Source organism: Anomalospiza imberbis, chromosome 5, assembly GCF_031753505.1.
Source record: "Anomalospiza imberbis isolate Cuckoo-Finch-1a 21T00152 chromosome 5, ASM3175350v1, whole genome shotgun sequence".
In the NCBI taxonomy this organism is placed as follows: Eukaryota; Metazoa; Chordata; class Aves; order Passeriformes; family Viduidae; genus Anomalospiza; species Anomalospiza imberbis.
The window spans coordinates 31,878,998-31,896,629 of NC_089685.1; the positions used below are offsets into that span (position 1 = coordinate 31,878,998).

General features: G+C 39.7%; 2 protein-coding genes across 16 annotated transcripts in view; both read left to right on the forward strand.

Annotated features, from left to right (window-relative positions):
- Positions 1–3,486, forward strand: part of USP15 (ubiquitin specific peptidase 15) — a 61,513-nt gene extending 58,027 nt beyond the window's left edge. For 4 of the 5 annotated variants that reach the window (XM_068190081.1, XM_068190082.1, XM_068190083.1 and 1 more), the window contains 4 exons: positions 3–152; positions 522–625; positions 1,188–1,276; positions 1,580–3,486. In XM_068190081.1, coding sequence (XP_068046182.1) covers positions 3–152; positions 522–625; positions 1,188–1,276; positions 1,580–1,765 — 529 coding nt within the window. In that variant the 3' untranslated portion in view covers positions 1,766–3,486. Of the gene's footprint in view, positions 1–2; positions 153–521; positions 626–1,187; positions 1,277–1,579 lie in introns of those variants that run through there. The other variant, XR_010999077.1, reaches the window with a different exon arrangement.
- Positions 3,487–13,819: 10,333 nt separating this feature from the next.
- Positions 13,820–17,632, forward strand: part of MON2 (MON2 homolog, regulator of endosome-to-Golgi trafficking) — a 95,330-nt gene continuing 91,517 nt past the window's right edge. For 9 of the 11 annotated variants that reach the window (XR_010999080.1, XM_068190090.1, XM_068190093.1 and 6 more), the window contains exon 1: positions 13,820–14,085. Coding sequence is in view for 10 of the 11 variants with exons in the window: in XM_068190090.1 (XP_068046191.1) it covers positions 13,975–14,085 (111 nt within the window). In the remaining variant the exon portion in view is untranslated. The remainder of the gene's footprint in view (positions 14,086–17,632) is intronic. The other 2 variants (XM_068190089.1, XM_068190095.1) reach the window with 1 other exon arrangement.

The window sequence follows — 17,632 nt, forward strand, 5'->3', positions numbered from 1 at the left end:
AGGTATTGTCCAAACTGTAAAGAACATCAGCAAGCTACTAAGAAGTTAGACTTGTGGTCACTGCCCCCCGTACTGGTAGTTCATCTGAAGCGCTTTTCCTACAGCAGATACATGAGGGACAAGTTGGATACATTGGTTGATTTTCCAATAAAGTAAGAAATTCAAATGTTTTGATGCTAGAAGTATAAAATCATGACTAGGGCATGTGTTTAATACAGCAATTACATAAAATGGGTTTGTTCTCAGCTTCATGAGAGGATCCAGTAAACTAATGACAAAATTCTTCTGGGTTAAAAGTATAAACTTGGCAAAATAATTATAATGTAAAAATATGGAAAATGGCTTGTTCTGTGTCTCACAGAGTGAAAGAGATGCAGTGGCAGAGTAGTCTGGTGTATTTTTCTAGGACATATGAAGTAAAGGGTTCTGAGACCACTAAACTGTGGTTAAAAATGCTATTAACATGACTGAATTTTGGTTGGGTTTTGTTGTTTATTTTGTTTTGTTTTGTTTTTTAACAGTGACTTGGACATGTCAGAGTTCCTTATTAATCCCAATGCAGGGCCTTGCCGCTACAACTTGATTGCTGTCTCCAACCACTATGGAGGAATGGGAGGAGGGCATTGTAAGTTGATTTCAAGTGTCATCTTTCTAGATGTCAGCTTTTCTTTCCATGTTGATTTTGATTGAAGTACTGATCACTTTGAATCAATGGTGCTTTTTAATGGTTGAGGGACATTTTTTTTCCGTTACCTTGAAATGCTTTCACAAGTATTTTAACGCAAAAATCTATATGCAATGAGCTTTTAAGGGTAATTGTAGGTTCTGTTATACTTCTAGGCTATGCATATTGTAAATAGAGAAAACATAAGAGCTGCTGTACTCTTAAAACTGATTTTGTCTTTCTTGTCTGTACTTTTATTCATTGGGCTTCGCCTTGAATGCAGAGAGAAAATATGACTGAGGGATTGTATTTTGACTGTCCTTTTCAGTATACATTATCTTTAGAAGGGAAATGTTAGTAATTAAACTCTCTTTGCGAAAAATAGTGTTAAAGATGTTTAATAGTGATAATTGAGGTTTAGTTAGTTAAATATGAAGTGTTTGACAGTAACACAGTCTAGTAAGCGATTGTATTACATCCGTGAAGATACAGAGTCCTGAGACATTTTACTTTTTTGTCCTAGATACTGCTTTTGCAAAAAACAAGGATGATGGAAAATGGTACTACTTTGATGACAGTAGTGTGTCCACTGCAAGTGAGGACCAGATAGTGGCAAGTATCTTTTATGTTTCCAAATTTGGGACTGTTGATGTTTTTGTGTCAGGGCAGGAAAAATGAAGAGTAAACCATGAAACCTGTGCTAAATTTGTAGGCAGTAGTTTGTGTTCTTTCAAAGGACAGTACAAACAAAAAATGTTTTGCTACAACATGCAAAAATAACTGTAACATAAAGCGTCTGTATTTCTTTGTAATTTTACCTTGTATACTTGGAAGCAAAGAAAAAGAGTTAGTAACCTGGATTGTAAATGTTCTGTTTGAAGCCTTATGAACATATTGTACTGCCCTCTTTTACAGTCCAAAGCAGCGTATGTGCTCTTCTACCAGAGACAGGACACAATCAGTGGAACTGGCTTTTTCCCTCTTGACCGGGAAACTAAACAAGGTGCTTCAGCTGCCACAGGCATCCCACTAGAAAGTGATGAAGACAGCAATGAAAATGATAATGATATAGAAAATGAAAATTGTATGCACACTAACTGATGGGAAGAACTAGAAGCCATAAAAGAGACTCTCTTACTGGGGATACGGATTGAGAGTGAAAATGCCCACCAAATTAAGAATAAAAATCTGAGATGGGGAGTTTCAGATAATAGAATGTAAATCTTTATTACATTTTAACATGTGCAGTACTTGAAGTGAAACAATAAAAACTTAAACAGAAATTGTCTCTAATGCATTTACGGTCTCATATTCACAAGGTATATATAGGAAATCACAAATAAACCCCTTTTAAGTTTTCTGCTGCTGTTCTGATGGATTATGTTAGTTTTTTTTTGTTTTGTTTTGTTTTGGATGTGAATTAATAACTAAAATATTAAATCTGTGGACTCTTGACATTTACTTTCCTAGTACTGCAAGAATACTACTGCCAAGTCTAGTTTCTGGATGAATATATACATGTTCCTTAGGCTGCCAACAGACTACAAGTAAAAATGTTATAAATACCTAAAGTAGTTTTCTTGAAACAACAAGTTTTTGTTTCTCCCTATTTTTCTTTTTTTTTTTTTTTAATTCGGTCACAATAGAAGAAATAGCTTGAAAAAGGTGTTTTAACCTTTTGTGACATAGTGGAACGTCCAGAATATTACATTTATCTTACTTCTGCTGTGGAACAGGTTCTGGATTTAATGCTGCATTAACAAAAAGGGTTTTCAATTAAATGTAAGTATCCATTGTTGCTTGTTGGAATCTACTCTGCAGACATAATTCCTGTTATCTTGCTTCTAAGACATGCATAATTTTTTATCTGATAACAGTCCAAAATTTAAATTGTGCTATAAGTTCTCTCTCCCCAGTTTTTGTACTTTGACAGCTTGCAAACTACTCTGTATTAAGGTCAGAGTTAATGGTATTCTGTATCCATAGTAATGACTGTGTATCAGGCTTAGTTGAGAATTTTTTCAATATGACCTGCCTTTAAATTGTTAATTACAAAATCACTTTAAAGGTAGGCCTCTTAATTTTCTTTGTGTGTTCCGGATGGAATTCACCATAGCCTTACAGTGTATCTGAAAAGGTAACTCATAAGAGAATTGGCATTTGCATGTTCAAGTCAGAACCTGTAGAGTATATAAGGCATACAAACTCCAAGTTGGATTTCAGTTAACTGTGTTCAGGGGTCCAGGATGCCAAAATAAGTGTGACAGTTTGAAATATTTTTTGATTTGCTGCTTTCCCATTGATCTAGTTGGAAGAATGTATTGTTGATTTGCATACAATACTGCCTTTGAGAGGGGCTTTTAAATGTGGGGGCACATGTCACATATCTGCTACCTGGAGAATTGCTTTGTGTCCCACTGTTTAAAATTTAAAAAAAAAAAAAGCAAAAAGTATGATGTTCTTCACTTGAACTAATCAAATACAATAGATTATAAATTGTGTATTGTAAATAAAAGTTCACTCTGTGAGTGCACATTTTGGTAAATTATTTATTTATGTTAGCATTAAAAAGTTTAAAAAATTGCATTTGACCAGGATATAAATGAGATATGTTGGACATGGCTTTGCTTTATACCTTGATATTAAACTGGTGTTTCATCCTGGTATTTTAAAGCTGCTTTGAGGTTTGTTTTTTTTAAATGTAAACTAACCTCCTGCATGACAGAGGTTAAAATTTTGTCTGCACTTGAGTTCACTTGGGTTTACATTTGAAATGCGCATGTTTATTTATACAGATTTCAATAAAGCTATTCAAGGCCTTATTTAGTGTTCCATTTTGTTACAAATTCTTTTCCCACGGTGTTTGTGTCATGGGTAGTCCTTGTCTGAGACTTACATTCTCAATTACAAACTGGTTATGTAATGACAAACATAGAACAAGATTAATAGTATTTCAAGTAGATAGTATATATAAGAAGGTCTCTCTCTTGTCATTGGCCCTAAAACATATATAAGACTGTAAAAACAATAATGTCATAATGTTGTTTGTTTGTGAAAGTAATACTGTAACAATAATCAAATGCAAATATCCTAATTGTGAGATGGCTGGGAAGTGAGGGGATATATTTAAGATTAGACAAACATATGCGGTTGGCAGGGGAGGGAAATGATACAAGCTTTTGGAAGGAATCCTAGAGAAGTGATCAACTCTTTGAGTAACACATACAAAGAGCCCCCCTATATCCATACTTCCATTTTTTCCGTATCTTGTTTGCCTAAAACTTGTTTGGACAAACCACACATGGCAAAGAATCTGATTTGACTTGCCAAAGTACTTTAGGAGTTTGTAGATTGGAGCTTTAATATCTGATAACTCAGTGTCCTAATGTACTTCATTTTGCCTTTGAAAATGCAAATAAACACACACATACAGAATGTTGTATTTGAAGGAATGTACTTAGCTACTAATAATTGGATCATCCAGCTAGGATTTAAAAGGGTATTGATTAAAGTAACATTTAATTAGGAAAAAAAGTACATAGATGGATTCTTTTGTTGTTGCTCTTGTTATTGTTAATTCAGCTTCCAAGATTGCAAATATACAGTTTGCATAATCAGCTTCCTAATCAGAGATAAAAAGCAGTAATATCTCTATTTGAGTCTCAAAGGTTTCTGGGAATTCAGTCATTTTATAAAACATATATTCATGTGTAAGATACAGTTCTTCCAGTGTGGACACGCTTTAAAGTACAGAAAGTATAATATTATTTACAGTGTTTATCAAAAATTATTCTCAACTCATCATTTATATGAAGAAGAGGATCCCAACACCTGTTAAGAATCATGTCAGATAAAAATTTAGCATGCTTTTTTTCATAAAAAGAGTTTGCTGTCAGTCAGCATAAACTCTAAAATTACAAGATGCAGTTAACTTTGTTAATGTGATGGCCACAGAAACAGAATAGGAAGCAGAAGACAGCTTGCAATTCCCACTTACTCAATGGATTTTGTGACAGCAATGTCATTTAAAGCCAGGCTGGGAGGGAAGGAGAGGTAAAGAAACACTGCCCAGGACCTCTTGTTTTAGCTAGCTTCAGACAGTATTCTGGATGTTTTGGTGCAGATAGTCCATGCTTTATCCACCTAAATTAAAGTCCCACCTGCCTTCCTGGCACACTGAGGTGAAGTTTGCAGCTTACTTTAGAGCTGATGAGATGAGAAAACTGTCAGATCTTGCACAGTTAGATGATGTGGAAACATCTGCAGCATCTACAGCTACTTGCCAGTGGAAGGCCACAGCCCCTTCTTGGTTTCCCAGGAAGTTAGCCTTGTGTTATGGAGTGTAGTGTATTTTTTCAAGAGATTTGAAATCTTTAGAGGGAAATCAGCACGGCAGGCAAAGAAATTAATTTGCAAGCCCAATTTTTCTTTAAAAATTATGCTGATTTCTTTATGTCAGAGTTGTAGTTCAAGGGTATGGTTTTTCATGGTTTCCAAGTACTAGTTACTTTGACAAAATCACCATAAATGTAGTGAAACAACAAGAAAATTATATCTGATAGAATAAGCATATTCTTAGTCTGCAGGCAAATTGCTTCTTCAGATTTTTTTAGTTCTCTTTCCCTGGGGGGTAAATATTGTGAAAACAGTTCCAGTTCTCTAGTTCTAAGATTGCATGCTTTACTGGCATCATGTTCTCCCGAGGCAAGCAGAGAGACCTGTCGTACTGAAATTACATCTTGGAATAACATGGAAAGCCAGAATAGTCTAAATGTGACAAATTTATTTAGGGAATGAACTGAGGTGTTATATGCCAGGTAGTATTAACAGTCATCCTGGGCCAAATTATGCAACAGTTAATACAGGACTCTCTATTGATAAAGAATTACATTGGTCTATATGGTTTAATAAAAGGTGAATTTTGTTATTTGTCAGGGCAGTAACTGAAAAAGACAGTTGATAATACAGATGCACCTAAATTATTACAGTACTTGGCACTTAATTGTCACTTCAAGTATCACAATACTCTCATCAAAACATGAATGGTACACAGTATCATCCAACACAAAGTTTAGGAAATTACCAACAACCTCAAAATAATTTCCATTAGGAAGTCATTGTGGAATAGAGATGTTGAAGAAGTTGGTGGCACTTGGTCTTAAATTAATGTTTTTATTCAGTGTGCAAAATATTCAGATCATATCTACAGAATGTGGAAAGTAGTAAATACCCCTATATCCTCTGTAGCCCCGATGGACAAGCAATTCAGTGGCACAAGAACTAGTCCTTAAACAGAAATGAGAAATTTGCTTAATCTTTCTGGGTCTCCGGTAAGGAGCCTGTGAAAATACAGTATTTGAGTTCCTACCTTTTCAATGTTCAGATTGTAAACTGGGACTTGTTATAGAAAAAAAGTTACAACCCCAGAGTAAATACATTTGCACTAACAGATGGGGAGAAAGAAGAGTTACTTTCTCAGGAAGACTACTCCTAAGTGCCTCAATTTGCATGCGACACCTTATGAGGGGGGACTTAACTCTATGCAGGGAGTGTTAGACTGTAGGGAAACATCCAAAGAACTAGTGGTTCAAAACTGGAACAGGACAATTTGAAAACAGAGCTAAGTGTGGAAGTCTTTTATGCAATTTTTTAAAGAGGAAAAGGAAAATACTGGCAGAACAACCAGCAGAGGCAAGCGGTAGGTTGTTCTATTAACTCTGGGCTAATGCCTTCCCTGGCCTACAGAGAGGCAGCTGAGAGGTGCAAGGGCCCTTCCCCTTCTGGGATGGAAACTTAGTCTGAATCATCTGAGCCACCTGCTCCAGCTTTGAGATCTTTGAATCCATAAATATCCTGTTCTTTTCAGAGGAATGTTCCTCCCTCTTTAGACCTAACTGTACCCATTAAAAATCACTTAGAAGTTTTGAGTGGAGGCCTAAATACGTATTTTCTCCAAGCTCACTGTGGTTTGAAGAAAGGCCTTTACTCACTAGTTATAATTCATTAATAGGGGAATAAAACCTATGCTCTTGTTCTGCATAGTGAATGGTATGACTGTTAGACTGTCCTGGCTCCAGCCAAGGACATGAGGGATGAAGCCTGGAGCCATGTGTGCATGGCCGAGTCATTGTGCTATTCCATATTATCTTACATCAAGGCCCAGGGGCAGGGAAAGGGCTCTTGCTTCCTGGGACAGGGCAGGTATTCCTTTTTCCTGGGAGAAGTGGGGTAACAATTGTCCTGACCAGAGGGTTTCTCTGCCAGTATTTTACATTATTTTGGGCTTGGCGGGGAACAGGGCACAAGAAGGGGCAGAGGAACACTTTTCTTTGTCTTGGAGCTGTGCAGCACCAGGTTGGGTTGCTTGGTTATACATTTTTTGTATGTAAATCACCCTCCTTTTTGTATACTTTTGTTATTAATAGTGTTGCTGATATTGTTCATTTTCTTACCTCATTGCTATTTCCATTAAGTTGTTCTTAGCTCAGGATCTCTCTCTTTTTTCTCTCTCACTAGAGGGGTGAGGAAGGGGAGCGCTGGTGTGGGGCTTAATTTCCAGCTGGGCTTAAACCATGAAAAAGACCATTGATTTACTGTCATTTCCTCTTTCCCCCCATTACAGCCTATACCAAAACATACCTCTCCCTTCTTTCTTTTCCATTCTGGAAGAGCATCCTTGCCTCTCCAGGACAATATCTGTTAAAACACAATGACCCATTCAGACATGCCCCTGTTGAAAAATGAGTAATTCCTTAAAAACGAAAATTAAAACCTACATATCATGCAATTGGTAAGAGGTCTGCAACCAGCTCTGGAAGCATAAAGGCATTTTGCAGACCACAATGAATGCTGTCTGGAAAGACTTCAGATGAGCTATGCTTGTTCTCAACATCTGTCAATGTTCTAAAATACATATTATGCTCTGGGTGTTGTGTAAATGTGTCTTTTGCCTGAGAGGAAAGTCTGCAAACACAAGGAACAGTAATTACTGACTCTGTATCATCTATACCTATTAAAAGCAAATACAAATACCATATTGATTTTTGGTTTAGGTATTAATGCCTTAGCAGATGTCTTCAGAAAAATGTAACCTTAGCTATTTATATAATATTTTTGAGATAAGGTAGCACAGAAGTTGTAGTATTACTTAATATGGGAAGTATTAGGTTATCCTCTATGTAATCTTTGAAATTCTGTTTAGTTAATGTCACGGTCAGTCAGAAATTGTAATTTAGGAAGCTCATTTTTATGATGCACATTGTTTCTGTAATATCAGAGAGGAAGAAATAGTGCAGAACTATGAATGTATGTAAAAATGATGAATCACACTAAGACAAGCCAAGAGCATGGAGAAGCCTATACTGCATGAATAGAAAAGATGAATGTAATGAGAAAGTAGCTGTAGGATACTACTAAGGAGGTGGTAAAAGATTTCAAAAAGGAGCAGTGTCCCATGGTTAAAAAAAAGCAACTACTGCAAAAGTCATGAACAGGCAACCAGAAATTAAAATCTTTGATAGTGGTGGTTTGTCTTGCAGAGACACAACAAAAAAGAAATTTGGTTTCTAGCAATGGATTTAACTTCTTAGTGAAAGACAGTAGTAAACCAGGGAAAGGCAACAGTCTAGAGGTGATCCCAGCACATTATAAGGATCGGGAACTGAGTTCCTAATAATTTTTAGCAACTAGTTTACAAAGGAAGGTTTGAAATGTCCTGAAGGGGGAAAAAAAAAAGAATCACAGAATCAATTAGATTGGAAAAGACCACTAATTGAACAACACTATATCAACTAGATCATGGCATTAAATGCCATGTCCAGTCTTTCCCTAAACACTTCCAGGGACTGCATCACCTCTCTGGGTAGCCCATTCCAATGTCTAATCACCCTTTCTGTGAAGAATTTCCTTCTGATGTCCAACCTAAACCTCCCCTGGTACAGCTTAACACTATGTCCTCTCGTCCTGTCACAAGCTGCCTGGGAGAAGAGGCTGACCCCCACCTGGCTAAAACCTCCTTTCAGGTAGTGGTAGAGAGTGAGTGACCCCTGAGCTTCCTCCAGACTAAAGAACCCTCAGCTGCTCATCACAGGACAATGAAGTGTCAATTTCTTTGAAATTCTACTGTTGGTAAGTCTGGTTCTGGCTTTCTGTGAGCTTCCCTCCAACAAAGACATTCAAGGCCACTAGACATTTGTATCACCCATGATGAAGTGTGGCTGAGTGAGTCAGGAGTAGAGCCATTTGGTAAAGAATCTATCAATAGTTAGTACAAGCTAACTTCTAATTTTATAATTCAGTTGTTTATCAAATGTTCTTAGATCATGGCATAGTTTAGTTAGTTATGACTGAAGCAGGGAAGCAAGGCCCTTAGAAATAAACAGCCACAGGAATTTACTGATGACCATGCTGTCAAAAGGAAATAAGGTTTCAGACTGGCTGAACAAGTTTTACATCCCACTTAATGATCTGTTCAGTAGCTGCAGGGCTTGGCTCTCAGGTGGAACAGTGAGTATTCAGACCTGGAATTTCCTATGCTCTAGCCAGCAGGTAGCCAAGACCACATCCATGCACTGGTGTGAGGAGACAGAATAAGGTGGTAAGGATGGTCAGTGTTGGGGTTTTCTATGTCGGTCAAGTAGCATCTCCACCTCTGTTTCTCTTTTTTCTACATTTAACAGAAAAAAAATTTATCATGAATGGGCTGCATTACACATCATGCAAGAAAAAATCACAGATGAACAGATATTAATTCTGTTATTTGTATAAGGGAATGAAAGACACATTCAGTTTAAAGCACAGAGTAAAGTTTGTTTCCCAGGCCAGCCACATACTTCCTGTGTGAGTTGGAAAGTATGAAGGGCACGGGAGATGTTGATAAAAATTTGTGATTATCATGTCTCTATTGCTCTGTTGTTACATTGCCAGCTCTAACACAGCAATAAATTAATTCAAACATTGGACATCAGTTCTTTCTCACAAAAGCTGTTACCAGGTTCAGCTGATTAATTTACCAGCATGCAAAAGGCCAATAAAAAACAAACCAACCAACCAAACAAATCATCCCAATAACAACAACAACAAAAAACCCCACTGCTTTGAGAATCTGTTTGGACAAGATTCAAGCAGGAGAAATTGGCAAAACAGCTTTGCTGTCTGGTTACATGAGAGTCTTGGAAGCATCTATGCCTCTGGTCTAGATATTTGTGTGTAGGCCCTGGAGTTCTGCACTCAACAGGAAATCACTGCCTACCAATTACACATCATAGGTCTGACATTTTGGGCATTGCTGCTAAACACTGTTGTGAATGACCTTAAACAAAACGTGACATAATTACCAATAGTTTGCTAATAGCAAAGAGGATAAACCACCAGTAGATAACAGTTGGGATTGCTTTTTTAGCTGACCAAATAAGCATACAAACAAAATGGGTACTAACATGTAAACATATGCTCACAACCATGCAGAAAGGAACACAGGCTAAATTAATGAGGAGTTTGCACTGGAAAAGGTACTTTTCAGTCTGCTGGTAGATCTTACTTCCTTGCACAGCCACATCCTAAAGGAACAAGGACTTCATTTCTATTCCATAAAAAAACCCTGAAGAATACCATATACTAGGGGGAAGTTTATTACTTCTTTTAACCCATTTGTGTCACAACAAGTACTCTCTTGGTCCACTTCTTTGGTCTGTAATTTAAGGAACTACTGAAGTGTTCACATAGTAAAGGGCTTCTTTGTGCTTATGCAGACCAATACAATGCATATTTTTTATAAAAGGCTACAGGACATATTTTGTATTAATCCATCTCTCACTGTCTTTTAATTTAAAATTTAACTTCATTTTTTGATATCAGTATCTATGTTCAATCTGAGGCAAAATTTTCTCCATTATGATTCTTAACTATGCAGTACAAAAAAAATCACCAGAGACGTCTACAAACACCTTTACTTTTCCACACAATTGGTTTTTCATATCCTGAAGTTAGTTTAGTACTGTCACTACTGTATTCATATCACTTACAGCAGTATACAGGAGGGTAGGTAAAGTGAAATCAGAGGAAAATCACAACTCTTCCCATAACAATGAAACCAATTCATTGCCACAGTGAATGAAATCTGATAGTTTTGCCTCTGTACAGCATGATGACAGAACCCTGTTCTTATATACAAAGCCTGCACCTCCATACATCTACCAGGATGGGCTATAACTAGGACTAAACACCTGAAATTAATACAGCTGAATGCTATCCCATGTTTAATCAAATTAAAAGGACTGATGCACATCATTTGGAATGAAGGCCAGGTAACTTAATGAGTCACAATAGGTCTCATGAGCATTTTTGTTGGTAATTAGGGCCATAAAGCTGAAGGGAATTATTTCAATCACCCACTGCCCATCACAAAATAACATAATTTAATAACAAAGCAAACCACAACATAATAATTGCAGTGAAATACAACGTTAGCTTAAAAGCTGAGAGATGCACCTGAGATGCAGGCACAAGTACTATTCCCAATTAAGTCAGCTTAACAGCTAACTAGCATTCTTAACTTGCTGGTCAAAAATGTGCCCTCAGAGATGTCCACATATGCTGCACCACCTTCTGAATCAAAAGTGACTTGAATTGTAACCAGGGTATTTAAGTGTACAAAAAGACTGGCAAAAACTTCTGCTGAGGGTTAGGACTACATGCAATAGAATCTATTGCAATGAAATACAATTGCAGAAGTCACATTCTCAATCAAATCAGTGTCACTTAAAAGGATCCTGGCTAGTTTAAACAGTTTAACTGCACTGGTTTAGATTAACTGATAAATCTCTGCATTTACAAAAGGCATACATCAAAACAGAGAGAAAGATGATCTTGTTGCTTAAGAGACATGTCTGAGATTCAGGCACATGTTCCCAGTTCTTGTATTCAGCAGATTCAGAAGAGTTTTCAATTCTACAACTCTAAGAATTCTACAAACTCTAAGATTCATTTCCAAACTCATGAAGAATCTGGCAGCATTTGGGTGGCAATCCTGAGCAGACTGAGTCTAAGCTGGTAGCTGAAAAGATATGTATGATCAACGTAAGTGATATCAAGTGTGCAAGCAGGCAGACAAGCAGATTAAGGGAATATCAATGTGTCCATGGCTTACTATGTACAGTAAATCTGTGAAAAAATCCAAACAACAACAAGGAAGTAAATCATTAAAGTTTACCTAAGAAATACATGTGCATAGTCATTCATTCATTCTCTTAGCTAATCATCCATGTTTCTTATTAAGGTATTTGGACTGGTCTGTGAATTGCATCAGGCCTGAAGCCCAGAACAGACGCACTAAAATGGGAAAATCCTTAGGAAAATGCTTATTGGTTAAGCATGTAAAACGTTCTACTGAAGACAACAGTCTTGTTCTTTTGTTGCTGGTTTTGTTTTAAGTAAGCATAGAAAAATCAAAGCTTTTGAGAATAAACAGACCAATGCACTTTAAATGTATAACAATGTTATAGAATCATGTTTGCTTTTACTGGACATGGGTGAAATCCTAATTCCTTGTCTGAAGGCACATGAAGCTTGACTATTTAATTCAATTGCAGCAGCATTACTCACAGTTTTAAAAACTCACATCCATTTATCCAGTTCTGCCAAACTAACAGCCAGAATATTGAAAACAATATAAAAATTAAGATCTTAAAATAACAAATTACTTAGAAAACAAGCCTGCACTCTTTGCTTCACAAAGCACCCCTAAAGATTTATGTATACAGGTACAGTCAATGCTATGCCAGTGAGAGCCTGTTTACTATATAATTTGCAATGGTTCTCACAGTAAATGAACTCAACATACAAGAAAGGACGCTCAAATTTATGAGAAGTTTTTACTTTTTCATTACAAGACAAAAACCCCAAAATATTAGAACATTGTCTGAGTAAGACTGAAAACTTTCAGGAAAGTCTGAAGAAAATCTGTTACTTAATTTTTTTTAAATCGTATGGCAGCTAAAATTTGTCCTTCATTTGGCTTCTTCTTAATCTTTCTTTCAAGACTCCCAGGTTGGAAAACTACAGCATGTCAAATCTCACTGATGTTTTCCAACTCCCTGGGTTTATAGATGGAGAGCACAACCATGCTGCCAGCACAGTACAGTATTTGCAGTACAAGAATATGGAAACTTTATTATTGCAGAGACCAAAATCTTCATGAAATGTTAACTGTTATGGTGAATGATGAATGGTATCCTCCAGAAGGAAGCTCCCAGGCAATCATCAGGCCTAAGCTCCCCTGCATTACTACAAGTAACAAATACTGAAGAGCGTGTGCTAGTTGTTCAGGAGCCAGCTTTAGCAATGGGTTAAAAAATGCTGATACGGAATTCTGAGGGACACTGCTGGAAGGTACCTGGGACCCAACCATTCCACATGCCCTAGTTTTTTCCCTGCCTGTATTTATCTTATAGCTTCCCAATGAAGGATTCACCCTCGCTTCGCTTAGAGGAAACCACGGAGCGCTGCGTACGCATACGGGCCGAGGAGGACACAAAGCTTCACTCCTGCTGAAGAACCACGGACAACGGGCAAGGCTGGAAGGGACCACTTTGGGTCATCTCGTCCAACCTCCGTGCTCAAGCAGAGTCACCCCAGAGCACACCGCACAGAATTGTATCCAGACGGTTCTTGAATCTCCAGCGAGGGAAACTCCGAGAACTCTCCGGGCAATCTGGTTCAGTGCACAATCATTCGCATTGGAAAGAAAGCAAGAACTTCAGGATTCAAAAGATAACAGTATACCTCGCTTTTTGCTTTTTTCAATCAAACGCTCCTGAGAGCCGGACTTGGCCAGAGAGGACCGACCCCTACAGCCCTGCAGCCGCTCGGTGGGGCTGGCGGCTGCTGAAGCCCAAACAGCTTCGCCACCTCGTTCCTCAGTGACCCTTCACGAACGCCGCAGTTTGTCTCCTCCCCACGGCAGCTCCCTCCCGCCTTGGCCCAGGTCCCAGCGCCTCTCCCGCCTCTTCACGCCGACCCAGTGACACTGCGGGGAAGGGGCCCCGGGGAAAAAGCCCCGCGCCCGGCCCAGCCTCACTCCCGCCGTCCCTCCCTGCCGGCGGCCGCCGCTCTCCCCGCCCCCGGCCGTGTGTGCGGAAGCTGCCGGCGCCCAGGATTGTGGGAGCGGGGGGACGCGGCGCGGGGAGGCGACGCGGCCGGGGCCGGAGGGTTCCGGTGCGGGGCGCAGACGTGTCGGCTGGGGCCGCGGAGCGACAGGCGCTGCCCCTGCCTGCTCGGAACAGCGCCCGGCCTGGGGCCGGCCCGGCGGCGCCATGGCCGGGACCAGCAGCCCCGAAGCGGTGAAGAAGCTGCTGGAAAACATGCAGGGGGACCTGCGGGGCCTGAGCCTGGAGTGCCGGAAAAAATTCCCCCCCGTCAAAGAGGTGAGTGATGCTGAGCCGAATCAAGCCGGGCCCTGCTGGGTTGAGCCGGGCGGCGGACGCCGTTCCGGAGGGGCCTCCCTGGCCCCGGGGCCGGCCGGAGCGGAGCTGCCGGCGTGCCCGTGCTCCAGTATCCAGCTCGGTGCCGTTCCCGGTGAGCTCCGACCTCCACGGCCGCGGGCTGTGCCCAGCCGCGGCTGTGCCGAGATGCGAGATGTGGCTGTGCCCAGCCGTGGTTGTGCCTGTTGTGTCGCGGTCGTGTCGGCTGTTTGTGGCTGTTGTTTTCAGTGCGCTGCCGAGGCGGGGGACGTGGGCCGGGCTGTGCCCCTCGGGGAGCGGGGCTGGCCGACAGACAGTCTGTTCACGGGCGAAGCGGGGGCGGCCCCGCTTCGCCCTCGGCGCCCTGCGGGGGAAACACAGAGTTCGGCTTGGTTGTCTCGGCACCACCGAGCGAGCGAAACTCGCCAGAGGCGAGCTCGGCGCTGGGGCTCGGCCGCCCCGAGCGAGCGGGGAGCCCGACGGGCCGGCTGCGGCCGAGGAGGGCCGTGCTGAGCCCCGGCCGGCCCTGCGGCTGCGGTGGGAGCCCGGGGCCCCGCAGCTCTCCCCTCGGGTCTGTGCCTTGCCCCTCTCTCGAAGGCTGTGGTGCCCGGGCCGGCGTGCCTTATTTCTCACCACCGCACACCCGTGACTGCCGGTGTGAGCTGTGCGGGTCGCTCGTCTTCGCTATCGCGTCGTTTTTGGGTTGTGTGGCTTTCCAACGGTGTGGGGACAACCGAGGAAGCTTGGGAGGCACAGAAGTTTGGGTTACTTTAATGAACTCATTCCAGTAGGATTGTGTGTTTATTTTTGAAACCTGACTTTATGCTGTGCAGCCTGAAGCCTCAGTAATTTCAGTGAGCAGGATTAATTGAAGAGGAATCCGAATTTTTCTTGCTAACTTAAAAATATAATTTTTAACCATATGTTTTTCTGTTGTTTTTATGCAGTCAGTTTAACTTTTTTCCTATCAGCAGTTTGCCGCTTCCCATTTAAAAAAGTTTTCTGTGAAATAGTGGGAGGAAAAATATTAAATGATTAAGTCAGATTAAGATGCAGACCCAGAAGCACATAAGAAAGGCATTGCATGTGTTACGTGCCATAAGTTCCAATTGAGTGATAGCATATTTAATGTTGTACGAAGTATTATACACCTTAACAGCTGAATTGAAGCTAATGACTGTGCTTGTTTTGAAAGACATGAAGTGACACACTGTAGCAGAGCATGTTATGTACTATTTAGTTTGCAGAGGAATGCTGGTGTGTTTGTGAAATTTTGTGTGGTCACAGAAAAACAAGAGAAAGTTGTGATCAGTCCTGACGAATTGTGTGTGGTCACATGTAAATAAGAAAAAGCTGCGGTCAGTAGAACAGAAATTTCTGTGTGTTTGGAGGGAGATGGGAGTGCTGCTTGCACTCCCTTCTGTGTATTACTGTGTGACTCTTGTTTAGTCTCTGAACAAGTTTCCCCACTGTGTTAATATTTATTTTCCTTGAGATCTACAAAGGAGTTGGGCAGTGTCATTCGTAAGCTAGTATTTTTAGTATGCTTCATTAGGCTTGCCATGGCTGAATATTATAGTAGCTACTGCATGTACTTCCTACTTGTTCAGCACGTTTATCACATTCTTGTGTAAGTTCAGCCTTTGTGCTGTTCAGTTTAAATTGACAGCAATTTGCATAGCTTTCTTCATTAAAAGCACTTAACAAACTTTTTCACAATTGTTTGGGATTTGGATAGGTTTATTGGAATAGTGCTGGGAGATGTTTATTAGGAGGTGGGACTTTCTGCTGGGAGTTGTGTGCTCTTACAAAGAGTCTGAGGTGAAAGCAGTCTTACAGTAGGATGCATGATACAGTTGCAGGAAATGATCTTACTTCCTCACTTCTGGAAGTCCTTTTTTTGTTCTAGCTTTAAAGAAAATGGGTGTCCTTTTTTTTTTTTTTTGGTCAAATCTCAGCTGCTTAAAGATATATTTTAATTGCATGCTTTTGGTCTGATCATGATTAGATTTGGCTAGAATGATCAGAGGAATAGCATATTCTTCTTACTGACTTGAAACAGCACCAGTTTTTTAAACCATGTTTAAATACTGGCTTTAAAAAACAAATTCATACTACTTATGAGCTCACTTTTTAATTTGCAGTGTAACTAAACTCTCCCACATGCATTGTAATTTATGAGTTTGTATTGCATTTCATGTGCATGCTTTCATGTCACTTAATGAGCTTACCATACTGGGATAAAACTATTGAAAAACTCCTAGTCCCAAATTAATAGTTATGAGATGTATATCATAGTTGTTAGATTTGATAGGTAGTTTATAAAGGTAAACTCCTTCTCATAATCTTTCTAGTACCTGATATAGTTGAAGATTTTGCTCACAGTTGTTATCTTCAGCCACTTCTAAAATGAATTGTCTGTTCTGGTTTTGATTGTTTTGTTTTTATATTAATAGTATTAAAATTTTACAAAGTGAATTTAACTGATGGGTTTGTGATAAAAGTAGTAAAGTACTTCTCAGTTCTGCCTGTTGCTCAGATATTAACCTGAGTAAATTCTTTAACCAATACTGTAAGGATTTAGACCAGTTGTATGATCAGAAAAATAGGGCCCTTTTTGTTAAAAGGGTTTTAGTTTACACTCTTTAAACACCTTTCTAATGCATATGTTACTACAAAATTATGCAGTATCTCTTAGCTTCAGAGACACCAAAACAATATTAAATGATTCTTTGAACAGGCATGTATGTGGCACACCTGAAGAAGTTTAGTGGAGTTCTTTTGGAGGAGGGTGAAGATGGGGTTTGGATGCAGAAGAGAAGGGGACAGCCAACCATAGGAGCTAGATCTTATCCTCAATTAGGAAGTAGAATTGAATTCTTAATGAATCCTTATTGAAAATGGAACTTGAACTCCTCGATGTTTTGAGGGCTTTAATTTCATTTCTTCTGTTACTCTGAGTCTGTAAAGTTTTCTTCGTAGGTCATGTTTATGTGAAAATCATGTAGTTGTAAGTCCAGTAACTTAGAGCTGTAGAGTCTGAGGTTTTTGCTGACTTCAATAATCTGTTAAGAAATGTTGAAATTACTGAGTTACTCTCAGTGTTAAACTTGGGACACAAATATGGCCAACTTCCTTCCCCTTAGTTAGAGCTTTTAACTGAGAAATAACAGAATGTTGGCTCCAAAGTATCCGTATGTTGTCTGTGCTCTGTGTTAGCGAATAATACCTGGATTTTCCTAGGTTATGCCATTTAAGGCTTTAAAAATAGGAGCTGCTGAAATTATATTGCTGACAATGTTTGGGGTTTAAATAATGTAGCAGACTTATTTTTCTTAAGTGTATGGAGAATACCAGTTACTATTGCACTTGAAACCCATTTCTCTTGGTTGCTAGATGTTTTTTATGTTTGATACTTTCTCAGATCAGCACTAACTACAGAGTGTACTTACTAGGTATGAATGCTACACACTATGACCAAGAAGTGATACGGTGATTATGTCTCTGATAT